Raw genomic sequence first — 24,885 nt, 5'->3', positions numbered from 1 at the left:
TTCTAGCACTCACATCTGCCAACTCCCAGTCATGTAACTCCAGCTCCAGGAATCCAGCTGTCCTTGAGGGCACCTGCACTCACACGTACTACTCATCTGCATAATTTAGAAAGAAATAATAAAATAAATCTTTAAATGTATTGAAATAATTTTGATACTGGTTGGTAAGGAGGCATTTCTAGAAGATCTCTAAGTGATCCCTTGTCACCAAGTGCACCCTGCTATTTCTCTAGGTTGTTTCATGTTGCAGTGACATCATAGCAAGAGTATCTTCCAGAACTGTCTCCATTGATAAAGTGTGTCTGTTTATGTTTGTTTGCCAATGTCATGCTGATGTTTGAGTATTTTAAACTATATTCCTGACCTCTGTGGTATTACCCATAGTGATTTGCAAACATGTTTTAGGCAAAATCAAACAAGTTTGCCAAAAGAGTCCTCATAATTTATTAATTCTTATATTAACTAAGTATAATTAGTGGTGGAAGAAATAATCATGGAAATAGTAGTAAGATTAACTTGAAGAAAAAAATATGCAAAATTTCACAACAAAATTTGTTGTCTAATTTTAAAGACAACAAATAGTGAGACCCACAATTATGGTCAGGCATTATCATGTAGTCAAGAGTGTCATCATATTGAAAAAAATATGATAGAGTTGCAATGCCGTTTTGATCATTGTATGATGGGAGGGGTTGCATAATTGAAGTACATTACATACCTTCCCTGCCATTAGGAGTTTTCACAACCTAGCAGGGGAAATCTTTCAGGTACCTATTTGACTATTCATAGAAGACAAAATTCCATTTTCCATTAAGAGAGTCACACTAATGGTAAAAATCTCTTAGAAAGGTACAAAATCAGCAGTGTTTCTGGGCTACAAAAGTGCTCTCAGGCTGAGAAATGTTCAGTTCCTGGAGAACAAATGAGGAGGGTCCCTTACTCAAAACTGGACTATCTCTTTGATGTTTAATGTGTACTTATTCTGTGATGATAAATGAAATTGAATGCCATAAACCTTAACTATTAAAAATGAACTTACTGGCGAGGCTGGCAGCGCGCGGTGTTTAGCCGGGCCGCGTGGCCTCAGACCCTCGTCATCATCACTCCCAGTCATGTGGGTGCTGGAGACCCGCAGCCGCCCGAGGGCGCCAAGGAGAAACTACAGAACCCGTGTGGACAAAGCCAGCGGTGACCGAGAGGGCCAGCCCTGATTTCAGGCCTCCGCTAGCACCTTGCTCCATTCCCAGCACCCCTCATGCCTAAGAGCCCTCTTCAAAGAAGTTGGACCTGGGGGCCCCAGGCGTGCGGGGTTGACCTGCGTTGCAGGGCCTTCTGTGCCGCCATTTCCCCACTAATCCTCCTTTTCTTGTTTCTGGAGTGGGAGGGGATCGCTGAGGCTGTAGGGCCAACCTCTGCTGCTTGGCTCAACCTTGAGGCTTGAGGCTGGACATTAGGAGGAGACCAAGCAAGCAGACACGAGGACCGGAGGAAAGTGAGGACAACAGGAACAAATTCTACTGCAGAACAATTCCAGTTTTGATATGAACTATTTGGACTCTTCAGTGCTACCTGACAGAAAACTAATGGTACTAACGGTACCGGAAAGTAACGCACAGTTGTACGGAATCTGAATCAGGAAAACCTAGAAGGTTTATTAACTAAATACAACATGTGCTCTCCTGCCAGTTCCAAAATCCTGTACAGGAACCCCCGGTTCCTCCAGGTAGCTTTTCTACAGCTTCATCACCAGCAGCAGAGCGGTGTGTTTGGTGATGCCCTTCTGCAGGCAGAGGGTGAGGCTATCCCAGCCCACAGCTGCATCCTGTCTGCCTGCAGTCCCTTCTTCACAGAACGCTTGGAGCAGGAAAGGCCAGTTTGGGGTCGGAAGGTTGTACTGGAGATGGGAGGCCTAAAGATCCAGACACTAAGGAAGCTTGTGGACTTCTTGTATACGTCAGAGATGGAAGTATCTCAGGAAGAAGCCCAGGATGTGCTGTCTGCTGCCCGTCAGCTCCGAGTGTCAGAGCTGGAAACCCTTCAGCTAGAGGGTGGGAAGTTAGTAAAGGCTCCACAGAGCCGAAGACTAAACAGAGTGCTTACAACCACCAACTGCAGCACCAATCTCTGCCAGAGTGGTGGGACCCAAGAGTCGCCCCCAAACTCTACTGCCTGTCACCCAGACTCCTAGTCCTCTTGGGGCAGTGAGATTGAGGTCCTTAGGGGAAGAAGAGGGGCCTCACCAAAAGACCAACCTGCCAAATGCAGATAGCTTGTCAGACTCAGCTCAAGAAGAAAGCCAGAGTTTGCCTGACTCAAGAAAGCAGCTCATCTCCATCAAGCCAGAGAGAAGGACCCAAGGAAAACAAGAGTAACCCTGGTCTTACAGCACTTCCCAGCTTGTACCCTTCTGTGGATGAGCAACTGTTGCCCAGAAAGGTCAGGCTGAGTCGCTCAAAGCCTTCACCCCATGTCTATACATCTACACCTTCCAGCATATTAAGTGGTCCCAGCTCAATGCCCACATCCCCTGGCCGGCGTCTTTGGAGGCAGAGAACTGTAAGTAAAGCAGCACAGGGTGTGGATAAGCAGAAACCAGGGGAAGTCAGTCCTCTACAGAGCACTCCAGCCCCACCTGATGTTGGGAAGACGAGTGGAAACAAGAAGCAGAGCCCTGAATTCAGAGCCCCTACCTCCAGCTCTGTAGAGGAGGGGCAGGTTGGAAGAGTAAAACATAGGAAGATTGTCAATGGTACCTGCTGGGAGGTGGTATAGGAGCCTCCCCTCAGAAACACTCAAGATAGCCCCCAGATCCTAGAACCCTCAGATGTAGAAGAGCCTTCTGGAACTCTGCTGTCCTCAGTTAATGAGCAGGAAATACCTGCTAGAATACAACTGTGTCAGGACTCCCCAGAGAGCCCTAGGCTTCAAGACATTCTGCTCTCTGCTAGCCACTCCCCAGACCACCCTGTGGTGAAGTCAGAGTTTGGGTCCAGTCCAAACCTTGTGAGGCTGAGCAATATTGAATCACAAGTGCCGCAGCTACCAGTGAACTGGAAGAGATTTTGGATTTTATGCTATGTGACTCAGATGTTGAGCCACCAGTAGGTTCTTTGGAGAGTCCTGGGGCTGAAGGCTGCAGAACCCCCAAGTTATCACCTGGGAGAAACAGGAAAGAATTGGATTGAAGGGAAAGAATGGTGTTTGCCAGACATGGAACTCTGGCCCAGAAACCTCACAGGATTGGAAAAGGAACCAGTTAGTGAGAACAAAGAGCCAGTTGAGCCCTTTAGTCCCCTTGTCATGGGCTCTGAGGACACAGAATCATTTGAGCCCTTTAGCCCCCTTGCCATGCTCTCTGAGGTGAGTAGAGAGGCACTTTCACTAAGAGGCTCTTAGACTCCAGACCTTGAAATTACCAGCTCCCAGCCACTGGATGGTCAGGGAGAAAAACTTCTCCACTTTGACTCCTCTGACCCTTCACAGAGATCTTATAATCATCTCTCTCCTCCATGCTCAGACTGGGCAGAGATAGGTCTGGAAGTGTCCCTAAGTATGGATGACGTATTGTGTCCTGTTCCCAAGGCAGTCAGAGAAGTGTCTGCCAACCCTGAACAGCTGGACCCACTTCCTGGCAGTTCTGAAGATGAAGAGATTGATGTGGTAGACTGGACAGTGGAAAGGAAGCTGGGGCCCACTAGTGTTCCCTCTGTTTGGCCTGACCCTTCCTCAGAGTCAGAAACTGAGGTAGATATACTAACATAGTGGAGGCAGGAAGGCAGGTTAGAGCTCCTGGGAGGGTGATAACTGTTCATCAACAGAAGGCATTCTTGGCAGAAAAGCAAGCACCTCCTCAGAACTGATCTCCCCTCTCCAGTTTCCGCACCAGGCAGAAGTCAAATAGAAATACCATGGATAGAAAATTATGAACAAAGCTGTTTCTTTGTAATCCATTTTTCAGTGACAAAACTATGTGGTACCTAACTCAGGTCATAAGAATAGTTATGAGTAGGCCTCTCAGTTCATGAGACATCTTATAGTCACTGAAAATTCAGGAAAACTTCAAGCAGTGTTTGTGGTTGTATTCAAAGAAGGTTTGAGAAGGAATGAAGCCATGTTAGGTAGAACACTGAAATGAGTGGGATCTCTAAATTGCCCAGGCTGGCCTTGAACTTTGACTTCTACCTCAGCCTCCTGTAGCTAGTGTTACAGGCTTGTGCCTCTAAGCCCAGCCTATGGGGCTTACTCACTGCCGGTATGGGTCAAGGAAAAGCTGCCACAGAAGCCAGAAAGATGTTACTTCCATGACCACTTCCGAGAAGTAGATTAAAAGTAGTTGCTTAAAGAAAAAACAAAATAAAATAAAATAAACTTACTGACATGAATAGAGTAATGCAAACACAGACCATTGCATTGAAGGATTCCTTCTATGCCTATGATGGAAACAAATTGGATAATTTTTAATCCCATATCATCCTCTAGGAATTATATTTGCTAATGGAATGTAAATATCATTGGTGAAGAAACCGTAGAGATGAATCATTGTAATGAATGTTCAAATAAAGAACATCAGTTTTTAAAAGCCACATTATTCTATTGCCTAAATCAAGTCAAGCAGGCTTTCCTTCTCTGCATGTAGTCATAGGCCCTTGAGTGCAGTGATTGGAATGCTAATTCCTCCTGGGTAGTGCTTAGTTGGTACTACTGTTACAGAGGCTTTCTGGGAACCCAACAGGGTTGTCCTGTGGAGGTTCTCTTAGCCCATTTGAGGAAGATTCATCATTCCTTATATGTTATTATCCCTTGTGTTGTTTGGTTTTTATATGCCCCAGTACAGGGGAATGCCAGGGCCAAGAAGTGGGAGTGGGTGGGTAGGGGAGCAGGGCGGGGGTAGGGTATAGGGAACTTTCAGGATAACATTTGAAATGTATATAAAGAAAATATCTAATAAAAAAACAAGAGACTCCTGCTACAGACTCACTAACACCAGCTGGCGTAGGAAAAATAATGCAGAGCAGTGCCATGATTGTGCAGTCCCCATCCAGTGCACCTTCGATTCTCACCCTAAACTCTGATACTTGCTAAATATTCGACATATGTAGGAAACTTATTAAGCTTGAAGTTTTGTCTGTATGTGGTAGAGAAGAGCTTGGCTAGGTATCAGACATTCATTCACCTCACTCATTAGCCTCATTCCATAAATCAGTTCTTGATAGGTGCTTATTATATACCAAACATATATAAACATGCAGTCTGTTATACTTTATTCCTAGAAGTCTAGCTCCATTCCCTCATAGTTCGACCAATGTACTGGTATCCTGAAATACATCAACCTCAATTCTCCTCTCTGATGAGCTTAACTGGACTTTAATAATCCCTGCTAAATTGCTTTGTGACTCTGTCATTGAATAAAGACTACAGACTTTAGGTTAGACTGTAAGCATCAAATTAATTTTATTGCAAAGGTCAGGCTGCTCTCCTAGTGTTCTGTTGTGCTTGAAGGTTAGTCCTTGCATGCTTGGCCAGAACTTTCCTGTCTGGGTTGTATTCAAAACAGATTTCAAGATATAGCCAGATTGAAAACCAGACATTTGGGGATAAAAAGCTCTGGACTCTGACCCCTTGGAAATAACAAGCAGCTACAGTGATTCCATCTGCCTATATTATATAGCATAATCTCCCGGAGATGATGGGCATTACGCTCAGCACCTTTTGCTCCCAAAGCAAATGCCTGTTCATCTTTTCCACCTAGCTGCTCATGTCAGAGTTAAGAAATATTTCTTACCAAATGACTTCTAAGCTTGCTTGTCTCTGAGAAGTGACGCCCCTGGGAAAGCAAGACCTATCAGTGGAGTCTGACTCAAAAAATGATATAATCACATTCAGGTAACCAGATACCTCCATCCTGGTTCCATTTAACCTTCATCTGTCTTCCCAAGTTAACACAGGCTTAGCCTTAACAGCTCACCTGCTCGGGCCAGCCCTATTATCAGTCCATGTACTCTGGCATATGTTTTTAATACACTCATCAATTCAAGTTCTACAAGAAGCATTCATATAATTACTTGTCATTTATATATTCCTAAAAAATCTACTTGGGCTTTTTATGGAATCTTGTTTGGCCTTTACTTTTGCATAAATTTGCCTCCTGCTACCTTTTAAGTTCCCTTAGAGAAGGACTTCATTCTTTCTGAGAGTTTTCTGCGTTTCCCATGTCTCTCAGCCACTAGAAAACAGTACTGTAGTGTCTCAATAAGTATATGTCCGTTTATTTGTAACTAGAGAACAATCCAAATGGAGTATACTGGTTTCAGAACTCAGGTATATCATTCTCTTCTTACAAGTAAAATTTTATCTTTGAGGTTACATTGTACTCTTCAGAAGCAAAACACTTCCACAGTTCTGTGCTAGAAGCTACAATACATTTGCCAAGTGCAATGGTGACGGATTATATGCCTTTCACCGTAGTTGAGAGGGGACTGAAAACCAGGACTCACTGCAGTCCCTAAATGTTCCCTCTTGAAATCACAACCCCAAAGTCCCTATGTCAGCTCTCTTTATAACCCCAGGCCTGTTCTGTGATGGTGGTGCCAGCCGTTCTCGTTTTTACTTAAACTCTTTAAACTCTCCCTGCCTTTCTGTTTCCCTCAGCAGAGCTCATCAATATCGATCTGCTTTCCAGGGATGTTTTGAGGACAATGCTGATAAGAAAACACTCTATGAGGGAATATTGATGACATTTGTTTTGTAGGCACAAAGAAGAGGGCACTCAGTAGTAATTGGGGGCCATGGTTAGCTACCCGACCACCCATTATCATTAGTACTCAGATAGAATCTAGTGTGTCATAATAATGCAGCTTGGGCTACACATGGAGACTGGGAATTTATTCTCATGTGTCAATTGTTAGCCTCGACAAGCTGTTTGAACATATTCCAAATAGAGTTGTATGCATGCCTTTTGTTTTTCCTCCCTTCTTTGTTTGGAAATCTAATATTTACCCGTTGCTTCTCCTATTTTCTCCTTTTATACTGCATCTTAAAATATTGTTTTTATTCCTTCTTAAGCTTTATTTCTAAATGAACATCTAGGCCACAGACGATGTATTTAGAACAGTTAAAGTAGCAAAGTCCAATTTACGCATGGTGGCAGATTTTATCACTGGGCTTTATTAATGGACCTCATCCTGGCTACATTGAACTTCTTTCCCTATGCATTTGTGTGAAAGCCCTTGCCTACCTCATTAACCTCTTTGACTGGTGTTAACTCATTCCTGGGCATTTGTTGCCATAATTGCAGTTGTCACTCAGCTGGAACCCCATGCTGGCTCCTCTGTGGGCCATATGGGGCTGGCTTATTTGTTCCAGGCATCAGCTGTTAGGCGGAGGGCAAGAGACTAACAACCTCTGAGGTCAAACAGCCAGCCTGTCCTCTTTGCTTTAGTCCTGTCTTTCTGTTTATCTGCTTATATATTTATTCATCTGTCTATCTACTTATTGCAGCAGATGGGCCTGTGGCTATCTGGCCCAAGCGCTGGGAAACATGTGTGGGTACGTGACTGCTCTTCATCCTTTCTCATTCACTCTGGGCACCAAAGCAGGTACCCTAACTCCATGTTCAAGAATATGATCAATAACTCCTCTCCATTGTCTGAATCTCTTCCTTCAACACCCAAGGCTGCTGTGGGGAATTGTTTGAAACTTCTGTCTGTTCACGGAAACAGTTTCCAGCAGTTGTATGGAACATCTCTTGTGTGTATTTCTGCCCATTTGCAGATTTGATTATATCCTTTGCAGAAAGGTAAGCAGCAGCTTACCACTGCTTGCTTGTTTTCTCATAGATCTTTCAGGAGACACTTCTCCTTTAAGAAACAAATTGGAAATGCTATACAAATGGCTACGTCCTATCGTACAGGCAAAAGTCAGGTCTTGCAGAAGGTTCCTCGGGCACAAAGTGATCAAGTGCTAAGCACATCTTACATTCATTTCTGTTTCAGACAGCAGCACTGTCCTAGTACTTATACAGACCAGCCAGAGCCAAAACAACATGCACATGCACAGACTGAGCAAGAATAATAGTTATTAAACCAAGTATAAGAGTGGAAATTTTCCACATAGGCCAGAAACATAGCACAAGAAAAGACATTTTAAGTTTGACCGTGTTATTGCCAGTTTTGCTTTCTTTAAGAAGCCCACAAAGACTAATATGCAAATTAGGCCTTTGCTCATAAAATTCCTGAATAGCCTTTACCTTGACTTTAATAGAATTGATATTATCAATGCCATCAACAGTAGCAGAACAACAGCACAACTGATAACTAACATTCCCACAGTACTTTACAGCTTTCCAAATCTGTTTACAGTTGACATCTCCTATGTAACTATCTCAACAACCCCCGTAAGATTGTTGTAATTGTTGTCTGTGCTTTTATGTTTAAAAAAACAAAACCTAGACCCAGAGACATAGTCATTAGTGACTTGCTCAAGATTACATAAGTAGTAAATGATACTGTCTTCTGACTCCAGTCTTCTAAGGTACTCACATTAGGCAATACACTGTGTCCTGCCATCATGCAATCCAGCCCACTGCTACCTATGTTCCCAAATCTCTCCTAGAATTCTGGGTAAATGAATTCACACCCTGCTGGGATTCACTTGAAAGGCAAAAGGAAAGTAACCACATTACTAGGGAATTAGTGCCTTCACATGTGGATTTACTGCTAAATGATATCTTTGGCACTTCTGTTTGTTCCTAGATTGCAAACTACTGATCTAGCTGAGAAAGAAGGGTTAGAGAGTGAAGAAGCAGACAGAGTGAGAGCAAAGTAACTGTGCTGACTAGTTTTCTGTCAACTTGACTCAGGCTAGTCGTTTAGAGACCAGGAACCTCACCTGAACCTCAATTTCCCTATTAAATTGGCCTGTAGGCAAGCCTGTAGTGCGTTTTCTTTATTGATGATTGATGTGGGAGGACGCAGTTCACTGCAGGTGGTGCCACTACAGGCTGGTTTTCCTGGGTGCTATAAGCAAGCAATCTCAGCAAGACATAAGCAATATGTTAGTAAGCAGCACTCCTCTATTGCTTCTGCTAAAATTGCAGTCTTCAGGTTCCTGCCCTGCTTGAGTTCCTACCCTAACTTCCTTTAATTAAAGGACCTGTAATGTGGACCAGTAAACTGAAATAAACCCCTTCCTCCGCAAGTTGCTGTTGGCCATAGTCTTTATTCAAAGCAATAGAAACCCTAAAAAAAAAAAAAAGCAGTTAGCACTTAACAGCTAAAGAATCCTTTAGGAATTAAGATAAAAATATTTCAGAAGTGATCCCATTGAGATATGTAATAGAACTGTGAAGATAAGCAAGGAATGACTAACACAATATCCAAACAAGTGGTCATCTTTGAGGATGCAAAGAGTCAAGGAGGGACATGTGGTGAACTTGAACAAAAAAGAACACTCATTTTTTTTTTAAACGACATGACTATACAATTTTCACTACATTTTATTCCTTTATAACTATTCAATGTCTAGTTGAAAGAAGTCAGTGCCAGTGTACTCAGTGAGTTTAAGTTGAAGAATAGGTAATAAAAAGAGAAATTAACAAAAACAGAAAAAGACAATGTATGCCAGTAGAAAGATAGGATTTTATATATGGAAATAGCTTTACTACTCTTAAAAATGAGATGCATGTTAATTAAAGAAAAACCTTGACCAGTTTACTCTGGTGGTGCCTCCAGTAACACATCAGTTAGTTTCTCAGAAGTGCCGATAAGCATAGAAGGTATGCTTTTCCAGGACAATTCTGCAATCTTCAAATATGTACATGGCCTTGACTCTCACTTTGCCTTCTTTCTCTCAATTAGCTAGCTTCAGTGAGAGATAAGAACAGTTATGCAGTCATTTGGGGATTGGATGTTCGACACTTGAACTATAACCATGGATTTATTCATTGTTACCTAAAGAATTACGGCTTTTCTTGGTCTTGGACCTGATAAAGAATGCAGTAAATGGATAGGCTTGTATATTAATTTTGACCCTGGGTTGGTTTCACTCTGGGCAGTCTGGATACCATGTAAGCATGGACTATCAGGAATTAGAGCTTGGCTTCCATGTGGAAATAAGTGGATAAGCAAATACTCCCAGGCTGATTTTCTTTCCTATTCATTATTTACAGGGAATTCACCCTTTGTAATCATTTTCAAATCAGATTTGCTCTACCAATCCCTGTAAGGTTTGCTCTGGACATCACTGCCAAATTAGATGCCTTGTATTTTTATTACCTCATTTCTCCTCCATGTTAATAACATTAACCATGAACACACACGTATACAAACAGACACACGCGCGCGTGCACAGACACACACACACACACGCACGCACACATACAAGTGGATTAAAAGATAATATCACTTAATGGCCTAGAGAGTCACTCAAGAAGAAAATTTAACTTATAGCAAACATGCATATAAAGGACAGAAAGTCAATAACTCACATCGTTTCCTCTACTGTTGCTGCTGCATTAAAACATTCAGAAGAGGTGTGGAGCTAGATAAGGCAAAATATGACATATATGAGATAGTTTCCAGGTAAGGAACAATTAGCAATACTGCCTCAGAGTCATAAATGGGCAACAAAATTTACTTGCATACAAATTGTTCCTAGTAAAGGTTGATCCAATGGGCTTCCTCTGTGACAAAGGTCACAATTATGCCCTTGACCTCCCTTTGTCTTTGTTATAAAGTTGGAAATAGAGGACAATCCTTGTCGGCAATCTTCCAATCATCATCACAAATAATCAAGATGTGTCAGTGAGTGGTTCTACCTTTCTATCATCACAGATGGTGGGTGGTCAGAAAAAGAAAGTGTGGATATACTTCTAGGAGACTATGAGCTTTGGAAATTGTTTTGCTGGAAGTGGGTATAAACTGGAGAAGAGTGACACAGAAAAATATTTTCAGGACAGGCAGTACAAGATTTCTAAAATGTCTCAATGGGACTACTAAGGCAGCTCATCATGTAAAGTGCTTGGTGCACCAGCCCCAGATCCAATATAAAGAGAAAACAAAATCTACAAAGTTATACTCTGGTATCCATGCATGTGCACCTCCATACATGTCACACATAATAATAATAACAATAATAATAATACAGTGCAAAGTGTCTATTGATTATAGCTCTCATTATAATAAATAACAATTTAAATTCATAAAATAAAATGCATCAGTTGGATGAGGGAAATTTATATTATTAGTCTTGTTGGTCTTCCTGGCCATGTTCTTGGTATAAAGACAATGTTACAGGAAAGCCATCCTGTTCTTTTGTAGATGATGTTGTAAGTGTATTCTCCGGTATTATTGATGGCTGGTTCATACACTGATATCTTCATCTCCCTTCTCCATGAAGGAATCAAAATATTCCCCCCACTCCTCACTTCTGACACCCATTTTTATAGATAGCAGAGGCAGAGTTCACAACTGTTACTACACTAGTAATTACTTATATTCTGCAACCATCCTATTGAGCTAAATACGTCAGTAAATCTTTCTATATGTTTTCTCCTTTAATTTGTACTACTACTCTATTAGACAAGTACTGCTATGATCCTCATTTTTAGAGTTGTAAAGTGCAACGACTTTAGTTCCCTGCCCAAGCATTCCACATCTAAATAGTAGTAGGCCAGGATTGGAAATCAATTCTAACCTAGAGTGATCTTAACTGCTGTTATAACCTTAGTTGTCTTCAGCTGTCTTGCATTAAAGGTTGAGAGGTCTCATATATTTTTTATTAATTCTTCTGTAATTGCATGCATACATACAAAACATTTTAACATATTCACCCCTCACTACTCTAACTCCCCCCAAATCCACTCCCTCAATTCCATATTCCATTCTGATTTCATATCCTTTTGTTTTATAGATCACTATGCACAATGTGTATGTGTGTGTGTGTGTGTGGTGTGTATGAATATCGGCCCATCCACTGAATCATGATTAACCTGTAAGTGAGCACACCCCTAAAGAAAACTGCCCTAGAAGCTCTCAATGATCAGTAATTCCATAGGTAAACAGGACTGCCCTTGGTCTTCTCCCCATCCATGATGTAATGTAGACTGGCTTGATTTTGTCCCTGTTTTGGACAGACAATCCCAGCTACTGTGACCATTAGTGCAGTTTTCCTATCATATTCAGAAAACACTGTTGCACTCAAGTCCTCCCTGATCTCTAGCTCTTACACGGCCTTTCTTCCATATTTTCTGTGATGGGGTCTAAACTGTGGGAAGGAGGTGTGCTAAAGCTATCTCATTTGTTGATGAGCCCTCCACCTCCACCTAGTCTCTGCAATTTGATCATTGTCCAATACACGAAGAAACTTCATTAATGAAGTCTGAGAGCTAAACTAATTTATAGATATAGATACTTTTTGAGTATGTAATTTGATACTAAGACCATTTAATAAAATAATGTTAGGTGTATTCCTAAGGCCTATGGGTTCCCTAATCATGGATTATTGGTCAGATTTATGTATTTTCTCCTGTAAAGGCATTCTTAAATCCAATTAGAAAGCAGTTGGTTACTGCACAAGACATTCATTCCACTGTTGCACCCTTGGGTGGTCTCACTTGTTAGTCATCATAGCTCACGGTGTTCACAGTTGGGTAAGGTTATTGGTGACTTTTCTCTTACAGCAGCCTACATAGCACCTTTGGTCCTATAAAAACTGGCCCGGAAGAAGGAAGCTTCACAAACCGTTTTAGCTTGATTTTTGCATGTCCTGTGACCAAATTATGGGGTATTTCCAGCAATAGGGTCTTACTATCAACATCTGGCATGCTACCGAATGCGAAGACTGTAGATGAATATATAGGTATTTTTCCTTGAGTCAGAGATATCTGGAGATCCCCCAAACAATGCACGGTTAAGAATTTTCTAGTAGTCCTGACCAATTGCATGCTGGTAGCTGATGCAAAGATAACAGTCTTCAGAAAAAACAAATGAGTTCTTTTGAAACATGAAAGGTGATGAGGGTAATGTGAAAACTCTGTATAGTAAAGGCTATCATTTTCAGATTGTTTTTAAATGGGAATAAAGTTCAGAACTTCTGTTTCTGCTGTTCATGGAGGTAAAAGGTAAAAAGAAATTCAGAAGGAGCCAGGGCTGCTGGCCCAACACAGAGCCTGCCATTAGTCACTGCCTCCCATGGCTGTTTGTGTATATATAGCATCGTCCTTAATATTTGAGAATGACCCTGCTGAGGCAGCTAATTCTCAAGCCAAAGTTCCCATTATCACTAGGATTTAACACTTGACTTGTTTATAGTTATCATGGCCAGGGTTCCACCTCCCTGACCTAGACCATAGCCCTGTATTTAGTGGCCTTGCCCAGTATGTCAACAGTATAATCTCAGAGACCAATCAACTGAAGAAGAGAAAATAGCTCCAGTTGCTCAGCAGTCTACTTTTAGGAGAGAAGCATAGATTCAGGTGTGGAAAACATATATTAACCACCCATGTCATCTTCAGTACAGCCCCATGGAAAGGATGCTATCAGTATTATTCTTAGATGAAGAAATCTGTGACTCTCAGATTTGTAGTAGGCTACTTAATCACAAGGCAGATTCTCCATTACCACCCAAACGAAGATCTCAGCGGTGGACCCTAGAAATCTGCCTGTCCCCACTCCAAGTGAACAGAATTACATGGCTGGAAGACAAAGCAATTTGATAAACACAAGGGCAATTGCTGCATAGAGAGTACAGGGCAGAACAGAGTTCAGACAAGCCCTTTTAAATCCACCTGGAGTTCATGCTGTCTATCTTGGGTTCTATTCTATGTCCTATGGCAAAGAAGTTGACATGAACATGTTAGAAAGATTTCAGAAACAATAAAGCAAAGCATTTTGTGGATTAACTACAGGACTGTCCTTTTCTTTCTTTCTTTCTTTCTTTCTTTCTTTCTTTCTTTCTTTCTTTCTTTCTTTTTCAAGAGAGCTTGCAAAACTTTCAACTGATTAGCAGCAGGCTGTCAACTAACATTTTATGCAGCCTACCTTTGGAAAAGGGTGCACAACAGAGCTTTAGGATGTTGCTCGGTTTATGCTACTACTTTTCCATGTCTCTTTCCTCAACTCTAGCCACCACCACTGTCAACTGCACCATTAACACAATGAGTATGTTCAGTACCTGACTTGTTCAATATAAAGACTCTGGTTAAAAAAATAGCTATAAAAGAACTGATTCCAGTAATAATTTTTGCATGTGTACATCAAAATTGGGGCATGAAATGGGTTGCTTAATAAGAAACTAGGGAAGCTGTTGAAGGAACTTGGATAAGTAGACTTTTTTACAGCATATTTATTCATATTAGTGTTCTCCATAAATAGTAAGTGAAGAGATATTGAATAAATATAGAATATATGCCATTCTAAAGACTAGAAGGCCACAGTGAAGCATTTTTTCTACCTGGTCCAAGACTATATTAGTCACTTATACCTCAGAAAGTTCAGAAGTCAAGTGTTTATCAGGTATCGACTATAGTTCAGAAAAGCCCCAAACCATGTGCTCTACTCCCCAGTGGAGCTTGGTGAGTTCTCAAGTTCTCTGTACACAACATCAACTTAGTTTCCTGGCTAACATTCTCTAAATAACCTTCTAGTAACAAGCAATATACCTGGGAGTCTTTAAATGTACCCTAAAACAACAAGGGAAGCTCTGTGTCTAGCTCAGAAGTGTGTAAGAAGACCCCCTCCCACATGGCAGCTAATGGTTTCTTTCTCAGCAAGAAGGAAGGAAATATGAAGGAAGTTGAGTGCAGTACAAGGTGACTGCTTCTTCAGTCTCAGATAGATTAGACTCAGCATTGTTAATAGGCTGAAGTTCATGTTTAAGAGAGTGCAGTCTGGAACCACACATCCCCAGATGGGAATTCTAGCTCCAGAATTACATGTCTGTGGTAACCTACGCAATGACTTAACTTATTTGTGTTTTATTTTCATTATCTGTAAAATTGGCATACTTGATCAATACTACCTGTGTTGTTTCATCATTGAGGAAAACATATAATGATCTTGCTCAGGGCCTGAGATGCATCTTCTTTTTGTAATTATCAACATTTATATTTGAAAAAAACCCATTAACTATAAAACTGGTTTTGCACAGTTTCCATTTATTCAGTATTGGGAATCAGAATAATTATCATTGGGACTGGGAATTTCTCCGTATTTAAAAGACTTTCTTCATAAACATGAGTACCTGAATTCAGATCTGTAGAACCAATATAACTGCTATACAAGCATGGTGGGCACTATGGCCCACCTATAATTCCAGCCTCAGAAGATGGAGACAGGGCAACTGGCTAGTAAGAGTACTCATGTTAGCAGGTTCTGCTTTTCAGTGGGAGACTCTGCTTCAATGAATAATGTAAAAAAAAAAAAAACCCACCAGAGAGGATGACTCCTGACATCACCCTCAAGCATCCATATGCACACACACATACAAATATGCTTGCATATCCACATATATGTTTACCCACACACATGCAAAACGTGTGTGTGTGTGTGTGTGTGTGTGTGTGTAAAAACACATATGAAGCTGGGGGTGTGTGTGACAGAATGAGTCATCATTTTTAGTACCTGAAAGATAGATGACTTCAGCTATAGGTTAATAAACTAATTTTTAAAGTTTGTAGAACTGTCAGTTCACACAAGTAATAAATACTAGAATTATGGTTAGATGGTTATATCTATCTGACTCCAAGGTTTATTACGTCTCTATAACATGTTACCTTCATAAATATAGGATGTATGCTATGGGTTCCTGAATGAGTGTGGGCCAAAATCTGTGGTGTTCCTTCTCACTAATACCACCGCACTCTAACTGTAACGATTACTAGAGAACTTGTTTACAAATATATAATGTGCATGTATCAAGTCCACCCTCATTACCTCCTTTCCAACTTCTTCAGTTCACTATCCCCCCACCATATGCTTTCTTAACCCACTAATTCAAGTGAGAGTTGCCAGTATGTACATGGCTGTAAGACAATTCATCGGCACATGGACTACTTATCATGGGCTACATATCTGAAGAAAAGTGACCCTTCCCCAGAAGGGTAATATCTATCATATCTCCTTCACTGTGGGTAGGACTTAGTGAGCTCTTGCGCCATTCATGCTGGAATTGTGGATGGCTTGATTCTGTGCAGGTCTAATTGAATGAGCTTAAAACCTGTAATGTCCTCATAACTGCCCAGATATTATCTCAAGAACTATCTTGCTTATATAAAAGAAGTGAATCACTGGGGAGCTGTTTCGTTTGTGAAAGTGCCTTCTAACCTAAATTTCTCATCTATATGTCTTAAGGGCTAAGCTACTATCTCCCACACTATGCTGCACATGCACAATTCATGAGGATGGCTACTTCCTATCTATACTAACATTCAGACCCTTCTCTCCTTTTCTTTCCCCCTTTGCTCCTTTCCTCTTAATCCCCTCTACTTCTATTCCCTTTGTAGTAAGAAGAAGTTGTGACATCCTAATTTTCTTGAGTGGCTCTTTGATCCATCCTATATAACACTCACAAGGAGGTAAACCCCCTGCTTGTCTGATAGCGTCATCTGTCTGCAGTCTCAGAGCTCTATCCTACAAATTCATTGTCAATTCTTTCAGCCTGCATAACCATGATGCAAGCTGTATCGTCACTGCCAGTGACATCTGCAACAGGAGAGTGGTTACCTGGGGCTTCAGCGCATTGTTCACAAACAATGATGTATTGTTAATTTTCAGGGAAAATGAACAAGGACTCAAAATAACACTTGCAGAGCACAATATAGTGCTTCATGAGCAATAAATACCAAGTAGAAGATAAAACCTTGAGCCTTAGGCTTAATGCAATCCAAAAACATGATTTATTCTGCTGTTTCCGTTCCATTAGCCAAAGAACAGAAAGCACAATGTTATTCAGTGCTGGGACACACAATACTATCCTTATGCCATAATCTATCAAAGAAAATATTTTTTGAATGCCTGTTATGTACAGAGTACTATGCAATAGGCCAAAAAAGATATGGGGGTTTGCTCTGTGTTCAATACAAACATTTTATAATTTTCTCTTACTTCCTTTCATCATAGTTGGGTTTTTAGTACTATTGCCAGTACCACTCTCTAAACAGCAGCCTATCAGCCTTCCTTCTGTAGTGTGTATCTCCCCACCATGACAGGAATGATTTCTTTGATGTGAAGCATAGAAAAAGTACACAATGATTTAAATAGATTCCTGGGAATCCAACCAGATTCATCTTAGTATTTACTGTATAGTAGCATGAGAGAATGGGTCAAGAACTTGAACACGGGATTGGCTGTACAAGTAATAGGTGACTCAGGGTTATGAAGAAACTAGGAGTATCAGCCACTCTTCATTAAGAATCTACCAAATTGTGAACTATGGAGATGGCTCAGTGGATACAAGAACTAGCTTCAGACACAAGCATAGTGACACAAGTTCAATGGGGACCCAAATGCAACCCCTGGAACTCACTCACCCAAAGAGTCTAGTTGCAATGGCATACATCTGTCAGTCTGGCACATCTACTACAAAATGTCAGAAAGAGACAAATGAATAGCCCAGAAGCTCATGCACAACAGAAATAAGAAGGCCCTGTTTGGCTGAGTTCTTCCCTGGTCTCCACACATGAAAGATAGCATGTTTGCACACACACACACACACACAAATATGTTTTGAGGAGCACACTAAATTGTTGCCATGGAGAAAAGTCTCTCAATCTCACCACAGTAGGCATTTAGAGCCAGATAATTCTTCATTCCAGAGGACTGCCCTATAGGACAGAAACGGATGACCAGCTTCCTTGGCCTTCACCTATCCACTAGACAGATCTCAGCAGCAACTCCCTATCCTCAAATGGTACAAATAGAAATGTTTCCAGACTGACACATTTCATTGAGGAAAAACTTAGCTCCAAATGAGAACCATTAGAATAGAAGACATGGAGAATACCCATATGTCCAAGCTCAAATCTTGTCAAACGTTTTTGTCTACCCTTATTTAGTATCACATAATAGGTAAGAGCAGAAATCATGGTGCCAGACTTTGTAAGCTTGTATTCTGGCTCCACTCTCTGACCTCTGTTCTTATTAATTCATAAATACAATGAGATAATGAGAAGAATTTATTTTATAGAGTTGCTTGGGGTTTTAAATTTAGATATAAAGTGCCAGGACAATGCCTGGCACATAGTAAGTATGATGAAGGTATTAGTTCTAGTATGGTTTCTGTTATATTATTCAAAAATTTTGTTAGTATTAGTATGGTCCAGAGGTCTGGGGTCTAATATCTCCCTTCTACAGAAATGATAGAGAGCTAAGTCCACAATCCAGGACAACACAGTGTAAAGAGAGTTTGAATGGCTTTAGATCTATAAAATCTAGCAGGTAATCCCCACATTGTACATTTACAGAGTACTTTTATTTAATAGTAGATTTATTGGTAGAAGTAACAGAAGTAAATAAGGTTTAAGTCTCCTGATCAATGTCCACAAGTCATCCCATAATCTCCATGCATGGAGCGTGCTTACCCACACACAAACACAACATATATAAGTACTGGTATTTTTAAAAAAATAATTGGAGAAGAACAAATTTCCAAGAAAGTCTTTATCTTAATAAAAGAAAATACTTGGAGAGATGGTTCCAAGATATTTTACTTGTTTCAATGGGAAAACATTTATAATCATGAATTGAAGTATGATAGGATGTGTAATCTTCATTTTCAAATAGCTTTTACAGAATTGGATAATTAGTGGTTCATAAACAGGCACTGACTTGGTAGTTATGGAGTGGCATCAAGTTAAAGTGGATAATCACTTCCAAAGTTTTTATTCCTTTGATGTTTATACACTCTTATTCCAAAAGGCCGGATCCTCAATTCAGTTACTTTGAAGGTACTTCTGGACATCTACTCTATAACTTCTGATCTCCTAAGGAGTTGTCACACAGCAAAGTCGGAGAACTAGGGAAGGAATTTTGCAGAGCATTGTGTATCACTAGCACATTCTACGTATTTCTTTTTTTTTTTTAACAATATGTATGTGTGTGTGTGTGTACATGTATATATGTGCATATATGTATACAAGTGCATGTGGTTGGGCACATTCATAGAGGTGAGAAGAGAGCCTGATGTGCCCTCTCTTCTATTACTCTCTGCTCTGTAGCCTTCTCTATCACTCTCTGCCTATTGTACTGAGGCAGTGCCTCTTCATGAGCCTGGGTGTGTGTGTGTGTGTGGTTTTTTTTTTTTTTTTTTTTTTTTTTTTTTTTTAGGTAGACTACAATCCAGCAAACACCAGCAAGTCCCTCCTTTCCACTCACTTTAGAACTGGGTGATAGGCAGATAGGGGATAATCGCATGCTATGTGGGAGCTTGGATCTGAACTTTGGTCCTCAGAATTACACACCAAGCACTCTTCACCACTGAGAAATCTCCCCAGTCCCTTCTGAGTATTCCTGGCTGCTTCTAGTACTTATAGGAGTCATAGGAAATGGGGTGATATCCTTCTCTGTGATGTGACACTCGTTTACTAAGATTCTAAAGAAATAGCTTGATATCCATATTTAGGCTTGAAGGCAAATTAGAATAAGGCTCAATTTTTCTACCACTTAGTGATAATTGTACAGCCGTATTTAGCAAAGCACTTTTTGTTAATGTGAACCATTAACCTAGACATCTGACAAGCAAAGGATCACCTAGAATTTGTGTTTGAATGAAAACTTTTGCAATCTTGCTTACATAAATGATCGTGCTGATGCAAGAGCATAATTATAGGTAATAAGATCAGACAAAATTATTAGTTAGATAGATCTATCTCTAGTTGTAACTGTAAATAAACTCCTCTATAAATTTAGTTACTATTGAGAATTGGTTTAGCAATAATGGTATCTATATGTTAAAAAAGTTTATTATTCTGATCATGGATATAAACTATCAATGAATGTCATTCCATGCATTGCCTATGTACCAAAGTCAATGCAATTTAATTTTCATTAGACATTTATTCAAATATATCTTGAATTGATACTTTTTGCTACACATAACATCAAAAATTGGAGGCTTAAAAAAATTCCTATGCTGGATGTGGTGGTACAAACCTTCAACCCCAGTACTTACAAGGCAGAGACAGACAGAACTCTGTCAGTTCCAAACCAGCCAGTGATGCATAGTGAAACCCTATCTCAAAAAAAAAATATTAAAAAGATCCCTAAAACTCTGTGACCTAACATTAAGCTAGAAGAAGATAGAAATAGAACCAAGAACTATAATTCAAGACCATCCTTGAGGAATAGTCAGTTGTTCTTGATTCCCATACTCCACTAGCCTCATCTTCCCCTCATTATCTGGATGAAAATCCATAATCCTCCTTATGGACCTATTGAAATAATTCTTTTCCAGTGAAGGCTTCTCTGGCAACTCATCACCTCTACCCTTCTCATCCCCAAATACACATACCTAAACCCATTCCTATAGCTTTACTTAATCTTCTGGAGTTCCAGAGCACTTTACTTCTGGTTTTATTGTAGTGCTTATTACAATAATTAGTATTTGGTTCTTTGTGTATCTGTCCCTCCCACTATATTGCAAGCTCTTCCAGAGCAGTCAACAAGTTTTCAAGAACCTGCTTTATAAGATGACACACCAAAGTAATGGGTTTGAGGTGGATTCTGGAATAAGTATATAAAAATTATATGCAAGATAAAATGTTATGAGAACATATAGTAATAATTAATTCCAGAGAGGTAGCATCACAGGTAAAGTGGTAATTGAGATTACCCTTGGAAAATGAGGAGAATTTGACAGGTAGAGATAGGTGGTAGAAGAAGCAAAAGAGATGAAAATGCTTAAAACAGACTTGGGAATTTAGGAATGATAGTCATTGTGGTAAAATAATACTTCTAGTTACACAGGATCCTTATCTGTTCTTATACGGATGTGTGATAACGAACATGTTAACAGACACTTCGATTAATAGAAATTTTGCAATGAATACAGTATTGTCCTTTAAAAATGACAGTTTAGATCCTTAGCCTTCTCACCTCTGACTCCCAAATTTGTGCAGAGTTTGGAGAGGTTGGTATGTTAGAAATTCCAATATTTGATTTTAAAGCTCCCAAGTTGGTTGGTTTTCTTTTTCACAAGAATATATAGCTATGCTGGGAATAAATGAAAGAAACACATTTTGACATTGTGACCTGGTTCCTATGGAACTACTTGTGTTCCCTGGGAGACATTCTGCAGTCTCCAATCAGAGGTTCCCCAAAATCTTGCTACCTGGAAATTGGAAATCCAGATGGACCTGATCATTGACTCTGTAAACTCTGTATTTGATGATATATTTCCGTTTTCTTCCTAATATTAACAGGGGAGCTTCGTTTAGCTTATGCTATGCCTCCATGAGAGAGCTCTGGAAATGGGGGGGGGGATGGGGGTGAGGACTAGAGTTTCTACAAGTGGGGCAATTCAGGAGCTTAGAGTGTAGTGCAGAACACTTATGGCTCCCACCACTCTCCCCCCACTTGCCTTCCTCTCTGATATATGTGGGTGTGAGTGTTGTTGGAGGATTCAACACAGAAGAATGACAAAAACTCGAATTTCAAAACTAATATCTTTGGACATTGGCTTGTTCTCACCCGAACTAAAATAGCACAAGTATAAATAACACAGCCAAGGACCATCCCCGATGTTGCCAGCTTGGAAAGACTTGATGGACATTAACAAGCTACTCTAGAACAGAGTTGACTTCCGGGGTCTGATTGGCAGATGTTCTTATTGGGAGGTAGTAGGAAGGCTATGTGTTTTTCTTTCACCTGGAGGCTATCAGCAACCAAGGAGAAATTTCCCAAATTAAAACTCTTGTGTGTTCAGATAACTGATTACATCTCAGCTAACTGTTCCATCAGCACTTGCCCTTGCATATATGACCCACTTCAGTGTCTTTGCTTGTGTAATCTTTTTCAGGGATGCCCCCTTTCTTTTCTTTATTAGATAATACCCAACTAGCACTCAAAAGATATTCCATACAATTCTACCCTACTCTTTCAACATCTGTTCTCTATAAAGTAATTTCTACCTACTCAGGCAACAGAATCCCTTTATTCTGTAAACTTCAGTAATCTAGTCTATACTACCCATGTATTTCATTGGCTCTTAATTATTTTATTAAGGACAGTAAAGCATAGTTACTAAAAGGTATGTATTCTGTACAAGCTTGGCTAAGAGAGATAACCTTTCAACCCCATCTCATAGATTTGTCCTGGAAGTTAAATGACAATGACGCATGTCAGTTGCTTTAATTCACGTATGGTAAGCACACAATAATTAATCATAGTGGCAGGCTGAGGTGGTACTGCTACTAACAGTAATTATCATCATCATCTGTCTCCTCATCTAGATTGTGCACTCTTTGTAGATAGGGACCATGTCTACTGTCTGCTGTTTCATTGGTTTTTCCCCTAGCCCCCAGAATATTTTATTAGCTGAAGATATGCTCAACTCTGTCAACTGTAAGACTGCTAGGACCTAAACTTTTGCCAGGAGTATATTTTTCACATTTTATTACCAATGACAGAAGCCCTTGGGTGATTTCTTTTCTCTTGGTTTGCATCCCTGAGCAGTTTGAATGAAGTCTGCTAAAGTAATAATATGCTAGTAGACAGAGAAGAATAAGAAACTTCTTAATTATTCCAAACTCCTTTGATGTGTACATTTATGATAGGTAGAAAGGAGCGAGAGTGAAAATGAAATACACTAAAATGCAATCTGGTAAATTGCTTTCAAATTTCATGACTTCCTGCCACTTTAAGCTGTATTATTTCAATCCTTACAAGCATTGCATTGAGGCCTTATTTACCACTTGTCCACTGACCATTTTTCAAAAAATGTTTGCCAGGGTTTACTCTAAGAACTAAACTACATAGTGGAACCTCAACACAACAAATTATTTTGTCTGTCATTTAATTTCAGCTGATAATACTAGAACTCTGAATGTAGATTCTGCTGCAATGACGCTGCCTGTGTCTGATCCAGCTGCATGGGCCACAGCAATGAATAATCTTGGAATGGCTCCACTGGGAATTGCTGGACAACCAATTTTACCTGGTATGTTATTTTTAATTACCTTACAAGTACTTTTTATTGACCATGTGGTAATAAATATAACAATATGATACAACTTATTTTGAATTTGTTATTTTTCTAGATTCTGCCTAGAGTGTGTAGTTTTGTAATATGAGCTTTATCAAGTAGATGGCCAATGGTTACTAGTACACTAATGACAGACCACACTTTAGGCAGTCTAGGAGTGTGTCTGATGCAGGATGGTGTCACTGAACATGTATTGAAATAAAAGGCAACAGAATTTTAACAAGTGATAAGAAAGCTTGTCTACTTTTATAGACTTCTTAGAGGGGACAAATAAGCATGTGTGTTGGAAGAGAACTTACTTAAACATGTCCTAAATCCTAGATATCTAAAGAGGAAGAAGGAGGTGGTAGATGCATTGGCTTCAAGATCATTTTGACACAGAATGACACTGTTTACATATGTGTACACGCCCACACACATTAATGGACATGGTCGCCTAACTCCATCTCCACTAAGTATGAAGTCAGGGACCAGCAAACTAGCTCTGAAGGTGAAAGACACTCTACCCCAAAGTCTAATGGCTTGAGCTTCATTCCCTTCTAGAACCCACATGGCAGAAGAAGAAAATCAAATCTTGCAAGGTGTCCTCTTCACTTCTATGTGTGCACCATAGCATGAGTGTGTGTGTATGTGTGTGTTAAAATGTTTATTTAAAAAATGAAATCAGAAGCAAACCACCACAATATAAAACAGAGTTCATATAAAGACAACACAGCTTCCTGGCTAGTAAGAGCTAATTAATGTCATCTCAGGGAGCCTGGGGTGGCTTTTTAAAGAGCCTGAGGATTAATCTCCTTAGATTTAGTTAATTGTGACCCTACATAAATACACAACAAGACCTAATCAAGCTAGATGCTTGTTGCTCCAAATATGTTCTTGTATAATCCTGGAATTGTTTTAAATTCCTAAAATATGAGACCCCATCCAAGACTTACTGACACAAAAACTTCATTTTCACAAGACACCCAAATAATTTACAGGCATTGTCAATTGATCCACAGTGCTATGCCTTTTTCTTTATATAATTCATTCCATTCCAGCCTCAATTTTAAATCTTTAGGGATTATAATGGAATTGATGACAATATTGGCAATAAATTAAGAAATTGCCAAATTAATAAATTGCCTAGGTCATAGATGCTAAGGGAAAATGTAATTAGTGGCACACATGAACTCATTAAACCTCTGAGTACACGCACAAGATATGCACAAGATCAGTTATGCCAAAATCCCAACATGGATTGAATTGAGAGATGTCTAAGAGGCTAGCAAAGCACACCACTGGCTATGTCTATGGTGATTTACACACGATGACTGACATATAAGAGAGCAACTGAGGAGGAAAGATCCATAGTAAATGTAGACAGAACCATTGCCAGATGAAATAAAAGTAGAAAAACAGAAAATGAACAGGTGCAAATTCCCTTTTTGAGTCAGTGTATCTCATACTTTTGCATCAGCTCATCAGAATCCTGCTGCGTTAGTCTTTTAATATGGGTTCTTAGCACAGATTCTCTAGGAAGCTTCCAGCTCTCTTCTGTCTTAGGCTGGGACTGCATCATTGATCCTCCCCACTTGCCCTGCAGCTTACAGCTTAAGAAAGTCTATTATCATGACAGGAAATGCATGGTGGAAGCAGATGAACTGTTTTCTCACATTATGTCTGCAGTCAGTCCTTAAAGGTTTCAGACAT

The 24,885-nt window shown here is 40.0% G+C and overlaps 1 protein-coding gene and 1 pseudogene across 31 annotated transcripts in view; both read left to right on the top strand.

Annotated features, from left to right (window-relative positions):
* The window catches only part of Enox2 (ecto-NOX disulfide-thiol exchanger 2), a 278,537-nt gene that overhangs the window by 184,479 nt on the left and 69,173 nt on the right, over nt 1-24,885 (top strand). For all 31 annotated transcript variants that reach the window (NM_145951.5, NM_001271448.1, NM_001271450.1 and 28 more), the window contains one exon: nt 23,014-23,148. In NM_145951.5, the coding sequence (NP_666063.1) occupies nt 23,052-23,148 (97 nt within the window). In that variant the 5' untranslated portion in view covers nt 23,014-23,051. The remainder of the gene's footprint in view (nt 1-23,013; nt 23,149-24,885) is intronic.
* Nucleotides 127-14,001, top strand: Gm35210 (annotated as a pseudogene).

This window comes from Mus musculus, chromosome X, assembly GCF_000001635.26.
Source record: "Mus musculus strain C57BL/6J chromosome X, GRCm38.p6 C57BL/6J".
NCBI classification, from domain to species: domain Eukaryota; kingdom Metazoa; phylum Chordata; class Mammalia; order Rodentia; family Muridae; genus Mus; species Mus musculus.
Note: the sequence above shows the minus strand (reverse complement) of the source record. Positions and strands in the feature narration are given on the sequence as shown.